We start from the raw sequence: 21025 nt of genomic DNA on the forward strand, positions 1-21025 counted from the left end.
TCAAAGAGCCGTAGTTCAGTTCACGGAAGAGCGGTGCATAAAACACAGAATCGATTTAGTCATGTATAATTAGCGGGAAACGAAATATATATCGCCCAGCCCTTCACACTGTATTAGATCTCAATGAACGAAATATCCAGGTTAAAACTCTTCACTTATATACTTTGCATAATGTTGTGAGAACAAGATAATGTGACAATGATCAACGAAAGCCAAAATCATAAACACATTAAGGGAAGGGAATTTAAGTAAAATCACTGTAAAAAATGATAATACTAAATCATTAAACTTGTTTGAATTTCACCACAGTAACTCATAATGTTAGTCAGTAATGTGCATGGCCCCATGTTCCCGTATGAACTCCCAGCAATGTCTGTGCATACTCCTGATGAGATGGCACATGGTGACCTGGGGGATCTCTTCCAAGACCTGGATCAGAGCATAAATGAGCTCCTGGACATCTATGGTGCTACTTGATGGCTTTGGATACATGAGATCCCAGAGGTTCTCAACTGGATTTTGGTCTGGGGAACTTGAGGGCCAGTCAATATCATCAATGCCTTCATCGTCCATAAACTGCCTACAGACTCTGGCCACATGAGGGCGGGCATTATCATGCACCAGGAGGGCTCTGCACTGCACCAGCATAAGATCTGACAAGAGATCTGAGGATTTCATCCCGATACTTCACAGCATGTGGAGGTCTGTGAGACCCTCTGAGGATGGTCCTCCCCAGACCACAGAATTTTTCCTGCATAGAGAAATTGGAGGCGGCCGCCTCCGTCAAATGTCATGCCGCCTCAGACTCTCGACAAAATTATATTGGGTGTCTTCACAAGAAATGCTGTGTGCATTTAACAGTCATTTGTAACTGCAGTTGTGGCATTGCGCCACAGCGGAGGCGCTGTTTCGTTATCAGCACACTGAGGCACTAAAAAGAGTTGCAGAACAAGAGCTCGCTGTGTTTCACGGCTGTTTGTTTTGCATCCAAGTAAGTTTAATTTCTTGAAATTTCTTAAATTAACATGACGTACATCATTGTAATATCTTTAGCTGTGCAGTTGGATCGTTGAATCAGCGTATACTGTACACAGTGGATTCGCCAGTATGGGAACCGAGAACTGGTTCAGTTTGTTATCAACTTCTCAAGAGGGACTGTTCTCTCAGACACAACATTTTCTTTTCCTGCTTCCTGTTTCCTGCATCGCTGCCGGCAGCTTGTTTGTATCAGTTCGCTTACCACTTCGCTCTAATATTAGTGTATTTTATTATCGTTAATTATTATTGTCGTTGCTAATTTATCCTGATATCTCAATAATCCCTGTTCCTGTTATTTACTTGGAAGAGTCTAAACCAAAAGTGATAGTTAACTTAACGCCGTTAGCATAGCAATAGCGTGTTAGCTTGCTTTCTGTTCACACTGTGGAATATCATCTTGCCTCTTGTTTGTCTTGTGTGCTAACTGTTTCTCTTTTTAAGCGAGTATACTACGATCCATCGAGCAACTTTGGTAAGTTGGAATTGGACTTCAAATCCGGTGAGTTATGGCTTCTATTCCTATTATTGTTACTTGCACCTCATGTCATATGTTTAGCTTAGCCTTCTCTGTCAGCTGCGAGGGTTTTATATGCGATAAATGCAGGGAAATAGTTAGGCTGACAGAGAAGATCTTAGAATTAGAGTCTCGCATCCAATCTTTATCTGAGGATAGTAAGAGTTTAACGACGATAGAAAACACTTTGGATGCGAGCAACATTAGCGCACACAGCTCGGTTCCGGTTGAAAATCCTCCGCAGCTGGGAAACTTCGTGACTGTGAGACGGCGTAGTCGCAGGACAAAACATCACTCGACCGTTCCGATTACAGTCTCGAACAGGTTTGCCCCGCTCAGTGACGCACCGACTGAGAAACCTGCTGAAAGTGCCCTAGTTATCGGTGATTCTATTGTTCGGAACGTTAACATAGAGGCACCAGCCACCATAGTCCAATGTTTACCGGGAGCCAGAGCGCCTGACATCAAGTCAAATTTAAATGTGCTGGCTAAGGCTAATCGTAAATTCAGTAAGATTGTCATTCACGTCGGCACAAATGATGTTCGACTCCGTCAATCGGAGATCACAAAAGATAACATTAAAGAGGTGTGTGAGCTCGCAAGCATGATGTCAGACACTGTAATATTCTCTGGCCCCCTCACTGCTTATCGTGGTGATGAGATTTATAGCAGATTATCATCACTAAATGGCTGGTTGTCTGAGTGGTGCCTGCAGAATGATATAGTTTTTATAAATAACTGGAAGAGTTTTGAGGGCAGACCTGACCTGTTGAAACGAGATGGTCTCCATCCCTCCTGGGCTGGGACTTCCATCCTGTCTAGAAATATGGCAAAAAGTCTTAATGCTAATGCTAAAACTTGACTCGCTGGGGCCCAGGTCAGGGAGCAGACAGTATGGCTTAACCAACTGTCTGCTTGCCGTCTCACGTCGCAGAATACACAAAATGTACAACATGTAGTAATCCGTTCTCCCAAACATCACAAAATAGAGACTGTGTCTGTCCCCCGGATTAGCAAACATAAAATAATGCGTAAACCTCTTGAAAGTAATTTAATAAACGTTAAACAAACTAAACATGAACAAAATACAGATAATCAACTGTTACGACTCGGATTGCTAAATATTAGATCTCTCTCTAATAAAGCACTTTTTGTTAACGATATGATAACAGATCATAAAATAGACATGCTCTGTTTGACAGAAACATGGCTAAAACCAGATGATTATATTGCTTTAAATGAATNGTGTGTGTGTGTGTGTGTGTGTGTGTGTGTGTGTGTGTGTGTGTGTGTGTGTGTGTGTGTGTGTGTGTGTGTGTGTGTGTGTGTGTGTGTGTGTGTGTTTAGGAGAGAGACAGTGGCTGCGTCCGAAATCGCTTACTAGATTCTTGAGTATGGACGGGAGCTGAGCAATTGTCAAATTTAAAAAGTAAATCAAATAAATATAATGGAAACTTTAAGGCGGACGTCCGTTTTTAAATGAATAAATGAATTTCTCGTGGCTAAATTATGTTTTTATAAACGCTCACATATAGGTTGTTGTTAAAACGTCATCGGTCAAAGAGAATACGGGTCACATGACCATAAAATATGGCGGACGCAGTATGTCCTAAACGTTTTCATACTACACCCACTCATATTATATAGAATGTACTGTTTTAATGGCCGATAGGTAGGTACTTATTTAAATTCAATACGTACTGTCACAGTATGCGATTTTGGACACAACCAGTGTGTGAGAGAGTGAGAGAGACGACTCTGATTTGTTAAGACAGGACTCAATGGTCATGTATGGCCTAGGGACCAATGAGAAAGTCACTTGCCTTTTTGGGCCAAAGCGGAATTTTCTCCAGATCTTACAGTTATTGATCATATCCATGCGTTTTTATTATTTTGAAAGCAAACATTAAGCATTTTGTGATGTATTGTTGACTATTGTTGTTGTGGTTTAAATTTGTTAAGTCCAGTGTTAAGTCATCAAAATAACAAGTTGAATGTTTTTCAAAATTTAGAGAATGACATCTTTGATAGTATTGTGTTAGTTTTGAAAATCATATGCATAATATTTTTTAGCAAAAAAATCATGTGGCTATTTATTGTAGGTATAGCTCATATTTAAAATGGGGATCTGCACATTTTTTTTGCAATACTCATTTTAGTAACTATATGCCGATTCAGATATTTTTCAGATATTTCATAAAAATTCTCAATTTAAATAAATTGTTTTTATAGCTAAAACAGACGTATGGAGCCCATAGCCTCTTTGTGCCTGATAGTGTCCCAGAAATCAGATGTTTAGCTGGTTTCCTTCACATTAATTGCAGGGACAGACCTCTTACATATGAGGGCACAATTGCAAATCTCTAGTAATCCAGTTCTACAGTCACTCTTGCTTCAAAGGCTTTAAACCTGCAATTTATGTGTTAGTGGGCCATCACAACCAGCTCCCTAAATAAGCAAATTCTCTGTATTTATATCCCAGTGTAATAGTCCACTCCTCCAACTTGTTCTTGATTTGTTGCAGACGTGCCAAACTGCGATTGTACCTGGAACAGTTGAAACAGCTTGTGCCTTTGGGACCTGAGAGCACCCGTCACACCACACTGAGCCTGCTCAAACGCGCCAAAATGCACATCAAGGTACAAACAAATCAGCATCTTTATGACTGTGTTTCGCTTTGCACTGACATAAAGAGGTTAGAGCTGCTCAGCGCAGTTACAGTCAGAGAGGAAGTTAATAAGGAACTGTCTACAGGAAGTATACATTACCCTGATGTTGAAACTCAGATGACCCACGATTCCCGACAACAGAGATGGCAACGTACTTTCCCATGAGATGAGTTTTAATCTCTTTGCATGTTGCAGACAAACAAAATATACTTATAACAATTTATACAGGACATCTGGCTCATTAGCATGTTGGGATTATGTTAGGTCATACCCAGGCAAAAAATGTGTAAAGCCATTTTCTTCTCAAGACCTGATGGCAAGACAATAATTAACAATGTCCAGCCAATTTTCTGTATTTCTGTCCCATGAAAACCTCGGTGGAATGGAAAGTGTCACTCTCACCTACAGTCCATGAAAAAAAACAGTTTGGAACAGAATATCAACCTGTCTTGTTTCCTGCAGTAATGCATAGATTTGGCTTCATCAATTTTTGTACAGTTTTTATATTGTTTTTATTGATTTGATTGATTTCTTGCCGTTTGCATAGTAAGCCGGACTGGTTGATGCATATCATGCAGCTTGGTGTCTTTGTGTTTTGATCAGTGGAAACATGTGCTTTGCAGAAGCTGGAGGAACAGGACAGAAAGGCTGTTAATGTTAAAGAGCAACTGCAGAGAGAACATCGCTACCTTAAACGACGCGTGGAGCAGCTTTCTGTACAGGGCTTAGAGCGTCTTCGCACAGACAGCATGGGCTCCACCATCTCCACCGACTCTGAGCAAGGTACAGCACTGCTGACATGTTTTCTGTTTTCAGTAGTAAAATTGCAAATTAATAAAAATTATGTCATGTTTCCTTTGCATAGGAATACATACAGTATACTGTATATACAAATGCTGTGAAATGCATTAACAATCATTAATCTAGATTTTTATACTTAATGAAGAATCAAGAAATTAAATTATTTTTAAAGAAAAAAAACCCTAATAGAATACACATTTTAAACAGTAACCTACTTATAAGAGATGTAAGTCACATATGCGGTGTAAGTCACTGTTGTATTTCTGTGTGTACAGAGGTGGACGTTGACATTGAGGGGATGGAATTCACGCCAGGTGAAGGTGATAGTGTGGACAGTGTTAGCGATGGAGAAGACCACTACAGCCTGCAGAGCAGCTCCAGCGACGGAGGCCACCATTCACATTCCCACAGATTACAGGCTCATATCTGCTAGGTTCTGCCACAACGCAACAGTGTTTGACCTCCAATGTGCACATCAGCCTCTCCCAGCTGGCAGGAAACAACTGGCTGAACCTCTTCGCGTGATTTACACTCCTCAGAAAACTCTCTTTCCTCCCAGCCCTTACATAATGCCTTATATTAGACCACCCCATCACACAGGAACACATTGACAAGCAATCTGCAGTTTTAGTGGGAACATATGTAGTGTGATAATGCCTTTTTGACTTGTCTTTTTGGGTGTGAGAAACTGTGGCTTTCTTCCACAACCTAGTGAGCTGTCTTGCTTTCTGCTCTCTACACAGGCAGCTACCTTTTAACTGGAATGGAACCTCAAAAGTGACTAAACTGATATACCCGGCATAGGCAGCTTCTTGTTATCGTTCATGCATGCATAAAAAGACGGCTAATGTAAAAAAGATGTCGCAGTTCGCTGTCAGAGCCACAAAAAATAAGATAAAAGGTTGTTAGGGATCCATGATTCTCTAATAAGCAGAACAAGCAGATGATTTGTCATCATCAACACTATTCAGTACAAGATAAAAAAAATATTTCTGTTGGACGATTTTCTCTACTCAGTCCATATAGAAAAGTGAGTGCAGTACATTCTACAGTTTGCCCGGTCTGCAAAGGATATGCATGGTGCTAAAACAAGGCATATTACAAGGCAGCTCAATAGTTTTGGAATACAGCTTGTATGTGTGCTTGTTGAAATAGCAGAGAAAATTGTTGTGTGCATTTACATTATTTTCTTAATGGCTTTAAACCGAATCTGATCCTTGTGTGGTTCTTAAAACAGCACGTGATGGCATTACAAACAATAACCGACAACTGGAGAAGAAGTGAAAGAACATTAGGGCACTTCTAGAAATTGAAAGAATGACTAATTGTTAATTGAATAATTGAATGTTTACTAAAAGCACTTAGCAGCAACAGATGCAAAAAAGGTTCAGTCTGAATATATCACACAGAATCTGTTTCCCTCCCTCAGTAGTAAAAGATGTAGCAATAAACATGGAAAGCCATGGCTTTCTTATGCAGTGAAATGATTCTGGATGAAACCTAAAAGACATGGGAAGATGAGCAGGCCTATTCATTTAAATTCTCTCACTTGCTCCTGAACTAAAGTACACATTGACCATAAAGCATTTTGGTCCGAGTAAATTTTCTTAGTGTGTGTGTGCGTGCGTGTTTGTGTGTTATTGTTAATTCATTTGTAAGTTTGTATAAGGCTTTTTTTGACTTTATAGTGCCATCTATCGTGTGGGAGTAACATGCAATATATGAAGCAGAATGTAACATGCAAGTTTGTTTATTTAAACTCACACGAACACATCAAGCTTTGCAGATTACATCAATCATTTTTATTCAGTTTTCAGAATACATTTTAATTGTCTATGAAATCAAATACACTAATGATCTGCCAGTTAGAGCAACGCAAACTGTTGTTGAATATGTTCACAATTCCCAATGATTTTATGTTAACAGATATAAAACCAACCTTGACTGTGGAGCTCACAGAGTTCTGTGTTCACTGGAGACAACATTACTCTGATCTGTGAGGAGAATCAGTCCACTGGATGGGGTTTTCTTCACAACCTCCAAATCCTGAACATGAAGCTTCAGGAACTAAAACAATCAGTTTGTGCGAGTCTCTGATGGAGGAGAATACAAGTGCATAGCCAGAAGAGGAGAACTATCGACACACTATACAGTGACACATAACAGTGACAGTAGAGAGTGAGTAGTCTTTAGTCCCATAATACACTGTTCATGTAAGACATTAAACGTTTGGAAATTCAAACTGAATCTGATAAAGCTGTATGTTTTGCATGTCAAGTGTTTATACATATTTGACAGTATTGTACTGTGTGAATTGTTTGTCATTGTACAAGAAGAACCAAAAGTCTATAGTCCTGTTCGCCTGATGAACATGTATTAAGAGGAGAAACTGTCACTCTCACATGTGCATCATGGAGGAGAGTCAGTCATACTGGCAGTACAGATGGAATAAGATTCAGTCATACAGCAGAATACAACAGAATTACACAATCAGTCTGTTGTTGAGTCTACGCAGGTAAATACACCTGTAGAGGAACAGAGATCAGAGGATCATCAGACACCAGTGATGCAGTTACACTGACAGTATCAGGTGAGAGTGTTATCATCATCCACATTCAGAGCAGTAAACAACCGTGTTCATTAGCATTAAAATGAAATAAGTAAATAATTACATATGTTTGACTCACGAGTTAATGTTTTGTAACTCATATGAGATGTATTTGTCTGTAAGGGTGGTTACACTAGTAAATCAGAAGGCTAAGAAGTTGAAAATAGTTGAAACGACAAACCTGAGACAAACTGCATGAAGATCACATTTACCTCACGTACTGGACAACATCTCAAGCTTTTCATCACTTCAGCACTATGTGGGTTAAGAAGCTATATGATCCTTGAAAGAAATTGGGTTTAATACATAACAGTTATAATAATCTATAACATAATAGTTAAATCATATTTAATTTAATACATACACTTTGTTATACAAGAAGGGCTTAACAAGGTTTAAAAGAAAACGAAAGCAGCTCACACAACACAGCAGAGGAGTTTGAATCTGTCATATAGAGAATTGCCATCAGAATAGAGCGAGATTGATGTAAAAGAGACACTGACTGATCTAGCAGTGAAGATATCGCACAGATCAAGTTTTGTTCCTCGCACAGCAATCTGACAGTGAGCTATAGCTTGTCTACTAGAAGGATAAAGAACACACAGCATTGAAGTGTTGAGCCTATAAACATTTCACTCATATCTATGATGATTTCTGTCAGGGTTCCTGTCTAGCATGTCTTTGTTTTTCTCTGTGTTGATGTTTTCTTTTGTTGTGAGCACATGGCCTGTTTGACAGTCTGCCATGTGCTTTCATGTCATAGTGTTGTGACCCTGCCCTCTTGTTACCCTGTTAATTGTCTCCTTGTTGTTTCACCCTCCTCACCTGTTTTTGTCATTGCTTTCTCTCTTTCCTTTCCTTTCCTTTCCTTTCCTCGTTTGTGTCGTGATTTTCTTCCCTTTATATTCCGTTTGTTTCTCTTGTCCTGTGTCAGACCGTTGCTTATATAAAGTAGAAGTTCGCTGTTTAGTGTGTCTTTAATACTTGCCACTAATTCTTATTGTTCATTTTTGTCTAATTAACATTTTGTTTTTTTAGTTCTAGCCTTGTCTAGTCTTCCGTGTTGTTTGCTGGTTTTGCCTATCTGCCTCCCTGTCATGCTGTTTTGCAGTGTTTCTGCTGGCATCCCTGGCTCTTTGGCTCTCCCAGCTCCTAAGCGGGTCTCAGATCTCACCTTGGTGGTTTCATTTCTCCCCAAGAGGGGTTGGCATTTATTAAAAGGAGTTTTATAATGACGGAAGCTGTCAGACTGCTGTCAGTTTTCACTGCAATTTGTTTAAGCTCTTCACACAGGAACTACAAAATCTCTTTTGAAAGACATTGACTATAATATGAATTAAACACAGTCATTGAACTTTTATCATGACAATGTTTTCTTAAATTCATTCATCTTTACATAAAATGTATGCATGATTTAACTGATTTGCCACATAAGGCACACGATCTTGTTGAAAAAACGTACACAAGTGCTGCTGATTTTTGTGTTGACAGATAAACCCAAACCATCTCTGACTGTTCAGCCCAGTTCTGTGTTCACTGGAGACTCAGTTACTCTGACCTGTGATGTGAATCAGTCCACTGGATGGGAGTTTATCTTTCTCACACCCTCACAGCATAGAAACTATGACGCTTCAGGAACTAAAACAATCACAGTCTCTACTGGAGGACAGTACCGGTGCAGAGCCAGAAGAGGAAACTATGAATCACATGACAGTGACCCCATAACAGTGACAGTAGAGAGTAAGTATATTTACTCACATTATACACTGTTCTGAGAACACAATGAACATTATTTCATAAGACACTTATAATATCATTTACGGTTTGGGAGAATAAGACCTGCTGAGGCAGCGTGTACACTTTGTAATCAAGTAGGCCTATTAAAACCTGTTTGTGACAGTGATGTAGGCCTACACCTCCAAACAGTCAACACCCTCTCTCTAATCTCAAACACATAGACACAAATAATCACTCAACAAATATTACATTATTATGGCTTACATTGTGCAATATTATATATAGAATGTTAATATTAAAATTATGCAACACATTTCATTTTAACATCCTGTTAACAAAATCATAAAATTTTTAAGGAAAGTCTCACTTTAATAAGAAGGTTCTGCTTCTACTGTTTGACTTCACTACATTTAGTTGTATTTGTGAATACAATACATAGAAGTTGTGAAAGTTTCACATAACTTGTGAAAGACAGTAATGTTTTTAGAATTTGTCAAGACATTAGAATCTGGATAACTTTCAATATTATTGAATATTATCGACTCTTGCTCCAGAATATAAATGCCGTACAGTGACAGAATATAAAGCAAATGCAAACTCACACTTGACAGCCAAATATTGACTATTTATTTTACATTGACAGTATTATTCTGCTTGTACACCAGATGTTTCACACAATCATATTGTGCTTGTAAAAAACACATGAACTCAATTTAAAGGTCCAGTGTGTCATTTTTTGGAGGATCTATTGACAGAAATGCAATATAATATACATAGAGGTGTATAAAGAGCTTACACAATGAAGCGTTATGTTTTTATTACCTTAGAATGAGTTATTTCTATCTACACATGTTCTGTCAGCTGTCGTAGTGTTTTGAACAGGAGGGGTGGAGTGAGCGGTTGGTTGTAATTTGCAAAAAGTTTTCACTGCCTGGCCCTTTAAATGCTATCTGAATCTTTAATAATAGAAAGTTTGTGTAACCCGCTTTAATCACCTTGTATTATAGTTTGGAGACCACTGATGTAGAAAAACACAAGAGTTTATTTGACAGTACAGTATATAGTGTGAATTGTTTGTCATTATACAGGAAAGACCAAACGAGCTCAATCGTCTGTACGGCCTGTATGAACATGTATTCAGAGGAGAACTGTCACTCTCACATGTGGTCATCAATGCGGGAGAAATCGTCACTAGGCTGGCAGTACAGATGGTATAGTAAAGATCATTATACATGAGAATAACAACAGAAATACACAAATCATTCCTGTTGTTGAGTCTGCACGCAGGTAAATACACCTGTAGAGGAACAGGAGGATCAGAGGATCATCAGACACAGTGATGAGTTTACACTGACAGTATCAGGTGAGAGTGTTCATCATTATCTGCTAAATTATGTTATTATTATTTGATATTACCAAACTGTCATGGCTCTGCTTCACTTAGTCATGTTTTTCTTGGTCCTGTAGCAGAGTCATGGCAAAGCCTTTGGTTATGTGTGGAGAGAAACATATTATTGTCCTTTTGACAATAATATCTTCTCTCCAGTGTCTCGTCATTGGCCCCGCCCCTCTCGTTTCCTTGTATCTTCCCTGAGTCGTTGTCTGATTACCCATCACCTGCCCCTGTGTATTATCCCTCTTGTTTGTCTTCCCTTTAATACCCTCATGTTTCATTGTCCTGTGCTCGTGTATTGTACGTATGTACTGTATTCCTGTGGTCCCGTATTGTGTACTGTCTGACCTGTCACCGAGTATTCTGATGTTCCCCGTTTTCTCCCGTGTCTCTTGTTCCTGTTATNATTATATACCTTGTAAAATGAAAGACATATCCATATTGCTGTATTTTAGCTCCTATAGGGAGAAGATCCAATACTATGATCACCTCCATCACACTTTAGATTAAAACATAAACTGTTGGTAACAGGGGAGAGGGAGGCGGTGTTGAGCTGCCATTAATGATTGATTCTGATGCTCTTCTCCCAAGGTCTTCCACTTCATTATTTGAAATACAAAACACTCAGGCATGGAAGAATTCCAATGAAATAAGCTGGTGATGATAGTTGCACTGCATGAGCTGCCATGAGAGAGATGATCAGTGTTCTAGATGTGTATCACATGGATTGCAGGGCAGGCAAAAAAACAACAGGCTTTCAGAAAATAAAGAGTTGGAATTCATCACTATTCTGAGGCCTGAGGATGGCAGTTGTGGATCTGACCAAGGTTGGAGGGATGTGTCAAGAAGACATGGGTAGGAACAGGGATATGACATGTCGCCAAGGCACAACATGACAGTGGAAGATCTTTGGGACAAATGCCAGAGTTCCTCCAAAAAAAAAAACAAGCCTGGCCTTGTAGTCAATCATTTTCAAATATTTATACTATTTATATATATATATACTCTTCTCTATTTTTTATCAAGGAACATTTAGGAAAATATAATACAAAAGTTAATATAGAAAATATAGACTCCACTTGCTAACATCACTTTAAGTGACCAATACATCTTTTGGCTTTCTTTTTTCAAATGTACATTAGTTTTTTGTATTTTCTTTGCTTTTATCGATCAAACACATTTTGCAAACTAGGTCTCTTTGCAAAGTGTTGGAAGCCCCAGCTAAGAAATCTCTTAGGCTACAGAATATTGCACACTGAATTCCAAATATACTGCTGTAGACCCCAAATAGAGGGCTTCTAAAGTTATTGCATGTAAAAGTAAAAGTTACAAGGAAAAGATTAAAAGCTAAATTAAAAGCAATGATATTTTGTGGCACTACCAACACATTGTCAAAGAGCTTTTCACACTCCTTCACTGTAACATGCACAGTTTTGACTTGTCTGTTTGAGTGCTGGCCACACACACACACACACACACACACACACACACACACACACACACACACACACACACACACACACACACACACACACACACACACACACACACACACACACACACGCACGTGCTTGTAAGTTTTTTAATTCCTTATGTACGCACTGTCAGAGTGGCTTGTGCACTTTATATGTGTGTCACCCACACAAAACTTCTCTAACAGTGTGCATGTACTGAACTGAGTCCTCTTTCACATCACTTGCACTTGAATAATGAAATTGGCAAGGCTTAAATACACATTGTCCTGTGCATCATTCAGACTGGCCCCAGATCATCTGAGAGTTTTTATTGTCAGAGCCCATATAATGATAAACACACTCACCTGAAGCTTTCTTATCTGCATCATCCATGTGTGAGGATTGTGATTCGCTGGCATTTTCTGTTTCCGTTTGGCTCTCTGGTAGTCAAAAAAGTGATAGTGGTGCGCAAAAAGGAGAAATAAAGTTGAAAGGGAAAAACGTGAGGTTAATCTTAAAGCTAAAATTCCGAAACTAACCAACTACTTCAGTTCTTTCTGGGAAGAAATTCCTGGGTGCAAAGGCAATATACATTTAGCATCACCCACCCTGGCGGAGCCAGAGGGGGGTCCAGGGTGGCACTGAACACCCCTGACATCCAACTGGCCACACTGGTTGCCACCCCAAAATTTGATTCGCTACTTATGTTGATTGACATCTGATTTCACCTTTCGTTGAACAACGCTTTTATTTTGACGTTTGGGGCCCATGCTTGCATGTGACGTCACCGCACACGAAATTCAAGCGAGTCTAGTTGAGAATGAGAACGGAAAAAAGTTGTGCGATGGATTGTACAGCGCGAAATCTGAGATTTATTTTTAAAGACTGACAAAAGAGAGAAAAGAAGGAAATGGACCGCTGCAATTTGCTAAACAAATGGAATATTCAAAAGTACCAGCTTGCTTGCTAGCCATTTCAAGTCCGACCCGTTTTTTTGTTGAACCTTACCATTATAGTGTTATCTACCTAATTCGGAAATTAACAGAGGCTTTGGAAAAAATGACAACAAGGTGAACAAATCTGCTCTCCAAGTTCAAGACAAAAGAGGAAAAATAGTCCATGCATAATAAAAAACTAGCTATGACAGTCGCAATCTAAATAAGATTTAGGTGAAAATGAACGAATGTGGATGACAGCTTCTTTGCTCTGCTGCTGCTTTGAGCATTACAGCCAATCAAGTTCAGGGTATGAATATTCTGACCAATCAGAGGCGTTTAAATGATTCACCCGGTGAAGAGCTGTGCTGAAGCGCGTCACGCTCAAAAAGTTTATCACTAACAACCGCGTACAGATACGATGTAAGAAAGAGATTCATTAGTCAGACTCTTTACTGTATTACCTGAAGCCATTGAGTGTTTTAGTGATGTTGGATGTTCTTTGTTTGTTTTCTACACATTTCCCGTTTGAATAACTGCTTTTTATGTTCCTTAGAGAATCAAAATAGCAGTAAAACGGCAATACAATAATTCATAAACGCTTCTCGGCTTGTTTTGTAGCGTGTAAAGCGTGACAAGTGTTCATGTATCCTAATATCTGAAAGTAATAATCAGGATGACAACATCAAGAGCAATAATCAGCATCAACGATTTTTTTTAATCTTGCAGTCCTATGGATTGAGTTTGTTTTATCATATATGTGCTGCTCTGATCCACAGCAGTTTAAAGACACCTCTGGTGCTGCTTTGTTTCTGTTTAAATTAAACAAGTTATCAGGGTTAAGCAGGTTTTCATTATTTGTATTTTATTGTTTATTTCATCTACATACATTTAGAAGTAAATTATCACTTGTACCTCTTATCAGCAATCCTATTTATTTTTTTATAATTTGATACCAGGTCAGGGTTAAACACACATTTTCTGTCATGGTCTGTGGACCCTCCTGAAGTAGCCTTGGCCACCCTCTGGCCACCCTATATATAAAAAACTCTAGCTCCGCCACTGCGCCATCTGATCCATAACAAACGTGAAGAGTGAAGAGCGCTCCTTCCAAAGTTATCTTTTTAGTCTCGTTTGCGGTCACCAATGAGACAAGAACGACTGAGCCATTTAACACAGATTTTCCTGGAATGCGCCATGTCACATCGTTATAAGCATGGTTTTTACAATATCATTAGGGGTTTGTGCTCAGTTTAAATTCAAAAGACTTTTAAATGTTAAGACCCCATTTCAATTATTTATTGTAAAATACTCCTAAAGGAAGTGATTGCAAATGTTTTTACTGATTTTGGAAATCTGTTTGTTTGAAGTTATCTGGAGCTAATGTTAATTTCTTTAAGCCTAAAGTGTAGTAGGCTTTGCAAACTTGTGCTTATAGAAAATAGAAATTAAATATTTATTTTCTACAATAAAAGGAAATTAGTAGGGCTGTCAATGTTAACGCGTTGAAGCATGGAATTTTTATTCAGTAAAAATATTTAACGCAATTAACGCAGAATCCGTTTGTTTTGTCATCCTTTTTCATCACGCTCTTATTCATGTAAAGGCTTTTACCGACTTAAGCGCGATTTAAAACGGTTGCTTTGACGCATTCAGTGTAGACAGCTTCTAGCTGTGGGACGCGGCAAAACGCAACGCAGCAGCTCTTAAATGGGCCGCATTCTTAAACCTGCTGCTGTCACTCCTGTCACTGTAATGTTAATCAAAGAACAAAAGAAGAGGAATTCAGTGTTGCTTTAATGAGAATTCTTCTGTATTTAATTTAGCATTAAAGATTGTTTGAGAACTTCGTAAAATGTCTGTATATTTCCTACCTGTTAGAATATAAAATATTAAGAAATAAATATTGAGTTAATGTTAATGTTTTTTTAATAGCCTGGAAAGTTTAGTATGCAAACTTGTGCTTATATAAAATAGAATTTAATACCTATATTTAATTGTAAGATTAAATTACTATAATAGAAAATTAGATGAAATAATTGGAAAATGAAATATAATAATAATAATAATAATAATAGCAATAAAATGTAATGAATACTGCAGAAGACACCATGGCGTGGCAAAATGAAAGGGGTCCTTGGGCCCAGTGTTCTTAATCTGACACGCGATAAAATCTGCAGGCTAGCCAGACTTTGTGCAACAAGTCCAGACTGAAAATTTGGGCAGAATCTGAGCAAAAGTCCTGTAGTGTATTCCAGCCTTAAATCAGTATAAAATGTACTTTGGTTTTCTTATTTAAAAACATTTATTTATATGAATAAATTAAGGGAAAATATTTCACCTTTCTTTGCAATTTGGCACTAAAAGTATATTTAAAACATGGATCTCTCTCTCTCTCTCTCTCTCATGATCATGATCTCTCTCTTGATCATATCACGAGTCATGTTCGGTAAAATTTATTCGGCCACTTCACATATTCGAACGAACATTTTCGGTGGCCGAACATTTGGTGCATCCCTAGATGACATTTAAATAACAGGATTCCGTGTCCGCATGGACTCATTGCGGTGCGCCATTGATTATTGTCACACACAAACAAGCACAACCACGACAAAGACACAGTTCTGTCTAATGCACATATTCTTATTATTCTACACATACAGTCATGGCCAAAATTGTTGGCACCCCTGAAATTTTTCCAGAAAATCAAGTATTTCTCACAGAAAAGTATTGCATTAACACATGTTTTGCTATACACATGTTTATTCCCTTTGTGTGTATTGGAACAAAACAAAAAAAAAACACTTAACTCTACTCAACTCTCAACTCAACTTTATTTATATAGCGCTTTTACAATTTTCATTGTTACAAAGCAGCTGTACATGAGACATATTGACTATAAGCAAAATAATTAAAGTTGTACCTGCAGAAACAAGAAAAGGTTGAAAACACAGAAGACAGACATACCCACATACAAAACACTCCACACACACAATATGCACACGTACTAACACACATAGACATAGAGACACACACACACACACAGATGCGCACGCACACACACACAACACACACACACGTACGTACACAGACAAGTACGCACACACACACACACACGCTCAGTGAGAGCACACATTTAGGATAAAGGAGAGAGAAGCACAGGTCAAATATAACAGACTATAAATTCCTATATGCAATATTAATTAAGTAAAACTTTAAAATTCTAAAGCAGCCCCCCGGCAGGCAAAATTATAGTTTAAGATTATCATTAATAATCTAATAGCATTTGAATTTTGTGGTGAAGACATGTCAAGAGACCGCGTCCTTCTTTATCCAGCTCTATCATCTCAGCTCTTGTCAGGTCCCCACTTCCCATTCTCCGCTCTACCATCAGGTCAGGCCATGAACTGCATCCTGCTCGCTGTGGTAACCTTGGAACAATGAGACAAGACTGGCTGAGAGTAGAGTACTGTTCTGTACTCTTTGATGCAACAAGTACATCAGTTGTGTTTTTGGTTCCGGTTGATCTAACTAATGCAGCCTAAACCCTCTGAAGATTTATATTATGGAAGAGTAGTGTATGCAAGATTAAAAAGATGCGTCTTTAGTCTAGATTTAAACTGACAGAGTGTGTCTGCCTCCCGGACAGTGCAGGGAAGACTATTCCAAAGTTTAGGCGCTAGATAGGAAAAGGATCTACCACCTGCACTTGATTTTGAAATTCTAGGTATTACCAACTGACAGGACGCCTGAGAGCGTAATGCACGTGAAGGACTGTAATACAAAAGGAGTTCATTCAAGTACTGAGGAGCTAAACCATGTAAGGGCTTTATAGGTAATAAGCAAGATTTTAAAGTTAACGCGATGCTTTATAGGTAACCAGTGCAAGGTTGACAGAACCGGGCTAATATGTTCATACTTTTTTGTACGATGTAAGAACTCGAGCTGCCGCGTTTTGGACCAATTGGAGTTTTTGTAATAAGCCTGCAGGGCAACCACCTAACAGTGCATTACAGTATCTAGTCTTGATGTCATGAATTGCATGAATTAACTTCTCTGCATCTGACATTGACAGCATATGACGTAGTTTAATATATTCTTAAAGATGGAAAAACGCAATTTTACAGGTGTTGGCGACTGGCTCTCAAATGACAGATTACTATCGAATAGAACGCAAGATTCTTTGCTGACGACAGGGTTTTATGGAACATCCTTCAATAGTTAAGCAGTATTCTTGGTTGTTACGTTATAGCAGTTTTCGGTCCAATAAGTAACACTTCTGTTTTGTCCGAGTTCAGTAATAAAAAGTTGTTACTCATCCAGTTTTTTATAGTCGACTATGCATTCCATTATTCGATGGAACTGCTGTGTTTCATGAGGCTTCGAGGAAATATAAAGTTGAGTATCATCAGCATAACAGTGAAAGCTAACTCCGTGTCGCTTTATTATATCTCCTAGAGGTAGCATGGTAGGGCTGGGCGATTTGGCCTAAAATCAAAATCTCGATTAATTGAACATTTTAACTCGATTACGATTAATGAACGATTATTTTATTTTTTATTTTTTTGCCCTCATAGTTCACTGACAAGTTTTGTACAGTAAATATGCTCACATATTACAAGTGAGAGATTTTTGAATGAAGGGTGCATTACTTGATTTTAAAATATTTGAAGGAAACTCACACTATTTACTATCTATGATTATTTATTGAACATCAATGTTGAACAACTGAAATTAAAGCACACATTGTCTAAAACGAACAGTCACTTTGTTCTTATAAAAAAAGTAAAAATAAATAACTTGCACTTTTGGAAACAAAATAAATTATTTTCAATGTTTTTCATATTAAAAGTAGAAAATAAGCAGTATCTCTTCTAAATAAAATAACTCTTGTATATCCTGTAAATAATATTTTAAACAGTGCATTTCTTGTGCATCTTCTGTAAACAAATATTTTAATGTGCAATGTATCAATGTAAACAACAGATTGTTGTAATGAAAATAGAACTCTCTTAAACACTGTTGCAGTGAGGTGATCTTAGTGATCTTGAATTTACTCTAAGTTCTTACTAAGAAACACGAGCATGTTAACCTTTTCAGGTTTCAGGCAGGACCTGAGGCATGTAACAATGTTTCCGCCCGAACTGAAAACCCGCTCTGATGGGGAGCTAGTAGCTGGTATGCAGAGATACTTTTTTGCCACCTTACTTAGAGTGGGAAAGTGTACATGATGCTTCCTCCACCAGTCCAGTGGATTTGCCTCACTATCCAGCATGGGGGACACCAAATAGCTGCTCATCTCTGCTTCTAGCGATTGCTGAAGTGACAGAGTGGGTGTAGCTGAAGGTGTTGCCTCACTCCCTTTAAAAAAGCTTCCTAATGACTCTTTTGCTTTTTTGCTACTGCTGATGAAGTTGTTGGTTCTGCAGTCTCTGTAATCTGACTTTCTCTGCAGACTTCAGCTTCTGACATCTTCTCCATCTCTGTTTTCACTTTCTCCTGAATGGTGGGGACATTGTGAGCAGAAATGTAGGTAGCTTTAAATCTGGGATCAACAAAACTGGCTGTGTCCAGTAGCTTCTTCTGTGATAGGATATGAGTACTTCTCCTTAAGATACCTGAGGATGCTGGTTTTGATAGTTTTAGTCAGCTCCACATCATCTTCCTCCTCAGCAAGCACTCGTGAATTGAGGATGTGCAGTACAGGCTTTACAAATGAAATGGTCACATACTCTTCCCCTGATAGGGCGTCTGTGAACTCCATCAAGGGTGAAAGAGCCTTGCTGACAGCCTCTAAGACATCCAGGTCAGCCCACGATGGAACAAGGTGCCTGGATTTTTTGTCTTCAGAAAGGACCTGTAGTAATAGCTTTCCTTTGTTCGAGGACTCTTGCAACCATCATTTGCATCGATCCCCATCTGGTAACGCATGCTGTTTTTAGCTTGTGTTGTGGCAGGTTCAGTTCTTGTTGCGACCTTCATTAATGCCTTCTTTTTTTTCCAGATATAGGAAAAAGCACTGACTATGTTTTTGCACACCCTCACTGCACGTGTCACACGTTGATCTTTCAATCCATTTTCTGAAACACACAAAATTAATAATTTTTTTATTATTATTGACAATATTTTATTTATACCTGAAGCTTTAACAGTACCAAAATGAATGAGCCTCTTATATTTCTTAAATAATATCAGATTAACAACACATTTTTACAACACAATGATTTTTACTTTAATGATGTAGTGTTCTGTTACATTGTAATGTGAACTTAACATTTAACACTGTCAATATCAAGCATATTGTAACATTTATAAAGGTGCTTTATGAACAAATTTAGCGTAGCCAGAATATAGTAAACGCCAGATATGCCCAATTAGATAGCATCCCAATGCTATTATATTTAATTAAGCTGACGTGTACTTACCAATTGCAAGGTGTAGTCGGTGTCCAAAACACTGCTGCCGTTATCCATTCATTAAGCGCAGCAGCTTTGACAACATTAGCACCGTTGTCTGTCGTAATGGCTGAAAGTTTTTCTTCCGTCGTAGGTCCCATTAGAAAGCATATCTTTCAGACCTTGCGCAATCATATCTGCCGTGTGATCGGCTGGAAAATATGCCGTCTCAAGGCATCTCTGGCGCAGCTTCCAATCGTTCGTCAATGTAGTGCAAAGTAAGGCTCAAGAATGGGTCCATCGTCCTACTTGACCAGAGATCAGATGTGGCTGCAAAGTGTTGAACATTTTTCAGTTCAGCAGCTACATTTTACAACATGTCTTGTACATGTCTGGCAGCGCAGTTTTAGAAAAATGTGATCGCGATGGCACAGTGTATCTTCTGTCGAGAGTTTTAACGAGGTGTTTAAACCCGCTTCGCTCCACTGTAGCCAAGGGAGTCATATCCTTTGCGATGTAATAACAAATAGCGTCAGTTATTTCTTTCCATCTTCTTGAACTCTTCTCATACTGTGTGGCATTTGTGAACGCTTGTGTTATCGACATCTGCTTTGCGGAGGCACTTGTTGCTGGGCGCTTGTCAGTCTCTTTTTGTTTTTTTTGAGCCATGCACTGTTCATATTCAGTAACGTGATTGTGCTCCAAGTGTTGAAACAAATTGGTGGTGTTACCTTTGGGCGTCGAAACTGTTTTTCTACAGTGTCTACATCTGACTTCATTTTGTTCGATGTCATCCTTACTGAAGCCAAAATGTGTCCAAACGACGGAGACTGCGTTTTTCTTTGGTACAAGCTGCTCTTGTTGCTCAGTTGTCTCAGTGTTTAAGCTCTCCATGCTCGACATGTCGGCGGAATAACGTGACGTAACGAGCGGGGTCACGTGACTCCACACGCGGTAGTGTTTTTAAAGGGAAAGTAATCGAGAATAATCGACCTGGAAAAATTTGATCGATTATAGGTTCTGAATGTCGATTTTGATTACTTTTAGATTAATCGCCCAGCCCTAGTAGCATGTATAATGCGAAGAGCAGAGGCCCTAAGACTGAGCCCTGTGGTACACCGTACTGGACTTGCGATTTGCGTGACACCTCATTGTTTATTGCTACAAATTGAAAACGGTCGGATAAATAAGATTTAAACCATTTCAAAGCTATTCCCTTAATGCCGACATAATTTTCGAGTCTATGTAGGAGTGTGCTGTGGTCAATGGTATCGAATGCAGCACTAAGGTCTAGCAGCACCAATAACGAGATACAACCTCGGTCAGACGCCAATAGCAGATCATTTGTAACTCTGATCAAAGCAGTCTCTGTACTGTGACATGCTCTAAATCCAGACTGGAATTCTTCATTGATGTCATTCCTTTGGAGGAAGGAGCATAATTGAGTTGAAACTACTTTTTCCAGAATTTTAGATATGAAA

General features: G+C 38.7%; 2 protein-coding genes across 2 annotated transcripts in view; one reads left to right on the plus strand and one right to left on the minus strand.

The window, feature by feature from the left end:
- The window catches only part of sptlc1 (serine palmitoyltransferase, long chain base subunit 1), a 57791-nt gene that overhangs the window by 28753 nt on the left and 8013 nt on the right, over positions 1-21025 (minus strand). The window lies entirely within an intron of this gene.
- Positions 2900-6654, plus strand: LOC130546565 (max dimerization protein 4-like). Its single transcript, XM_057321911.1, has 3 exons — positions 2900-4191; positions 4845-5004; positions 5298-6654. The coding sequence occupies exons 1-3, from the start codon at positions 4180-4182 to the stop codon at positions 5453-5455; spliced, it is 330 nt and encodes a 109-aa protein (XP_057177894.1). The 5' UTR covers positions 2900-4179; the 3' UTR covers positions 5456-6654.

Source organism: Triplophysa rosa, linkage group LG22, assembly GCF_024868665.1.
Source record: "Triplophysa rosa linkage group LG22, Trosa_1v2, whole genome shotgun sequence".
Taxonomy (NCBI): Eukaryota; Metazoa; Chordata; class Actinopteri; order Cypriniformes; family Nemacheilidae; genus Triplophysa; species Triplophysa rosa.

Bases quoted from the DNA above. Each gene is read 5' to 3' on its own strand.
- LOC130546565 (XM_057321911.1), top strand. The intron at 5,005-5,297 runs GTACAGCACTGC...CTGTGTGTACAG, and splicing joins CTCCACCGACTCTGAGCAAG to AGGTGGACGTTGACATTGAG.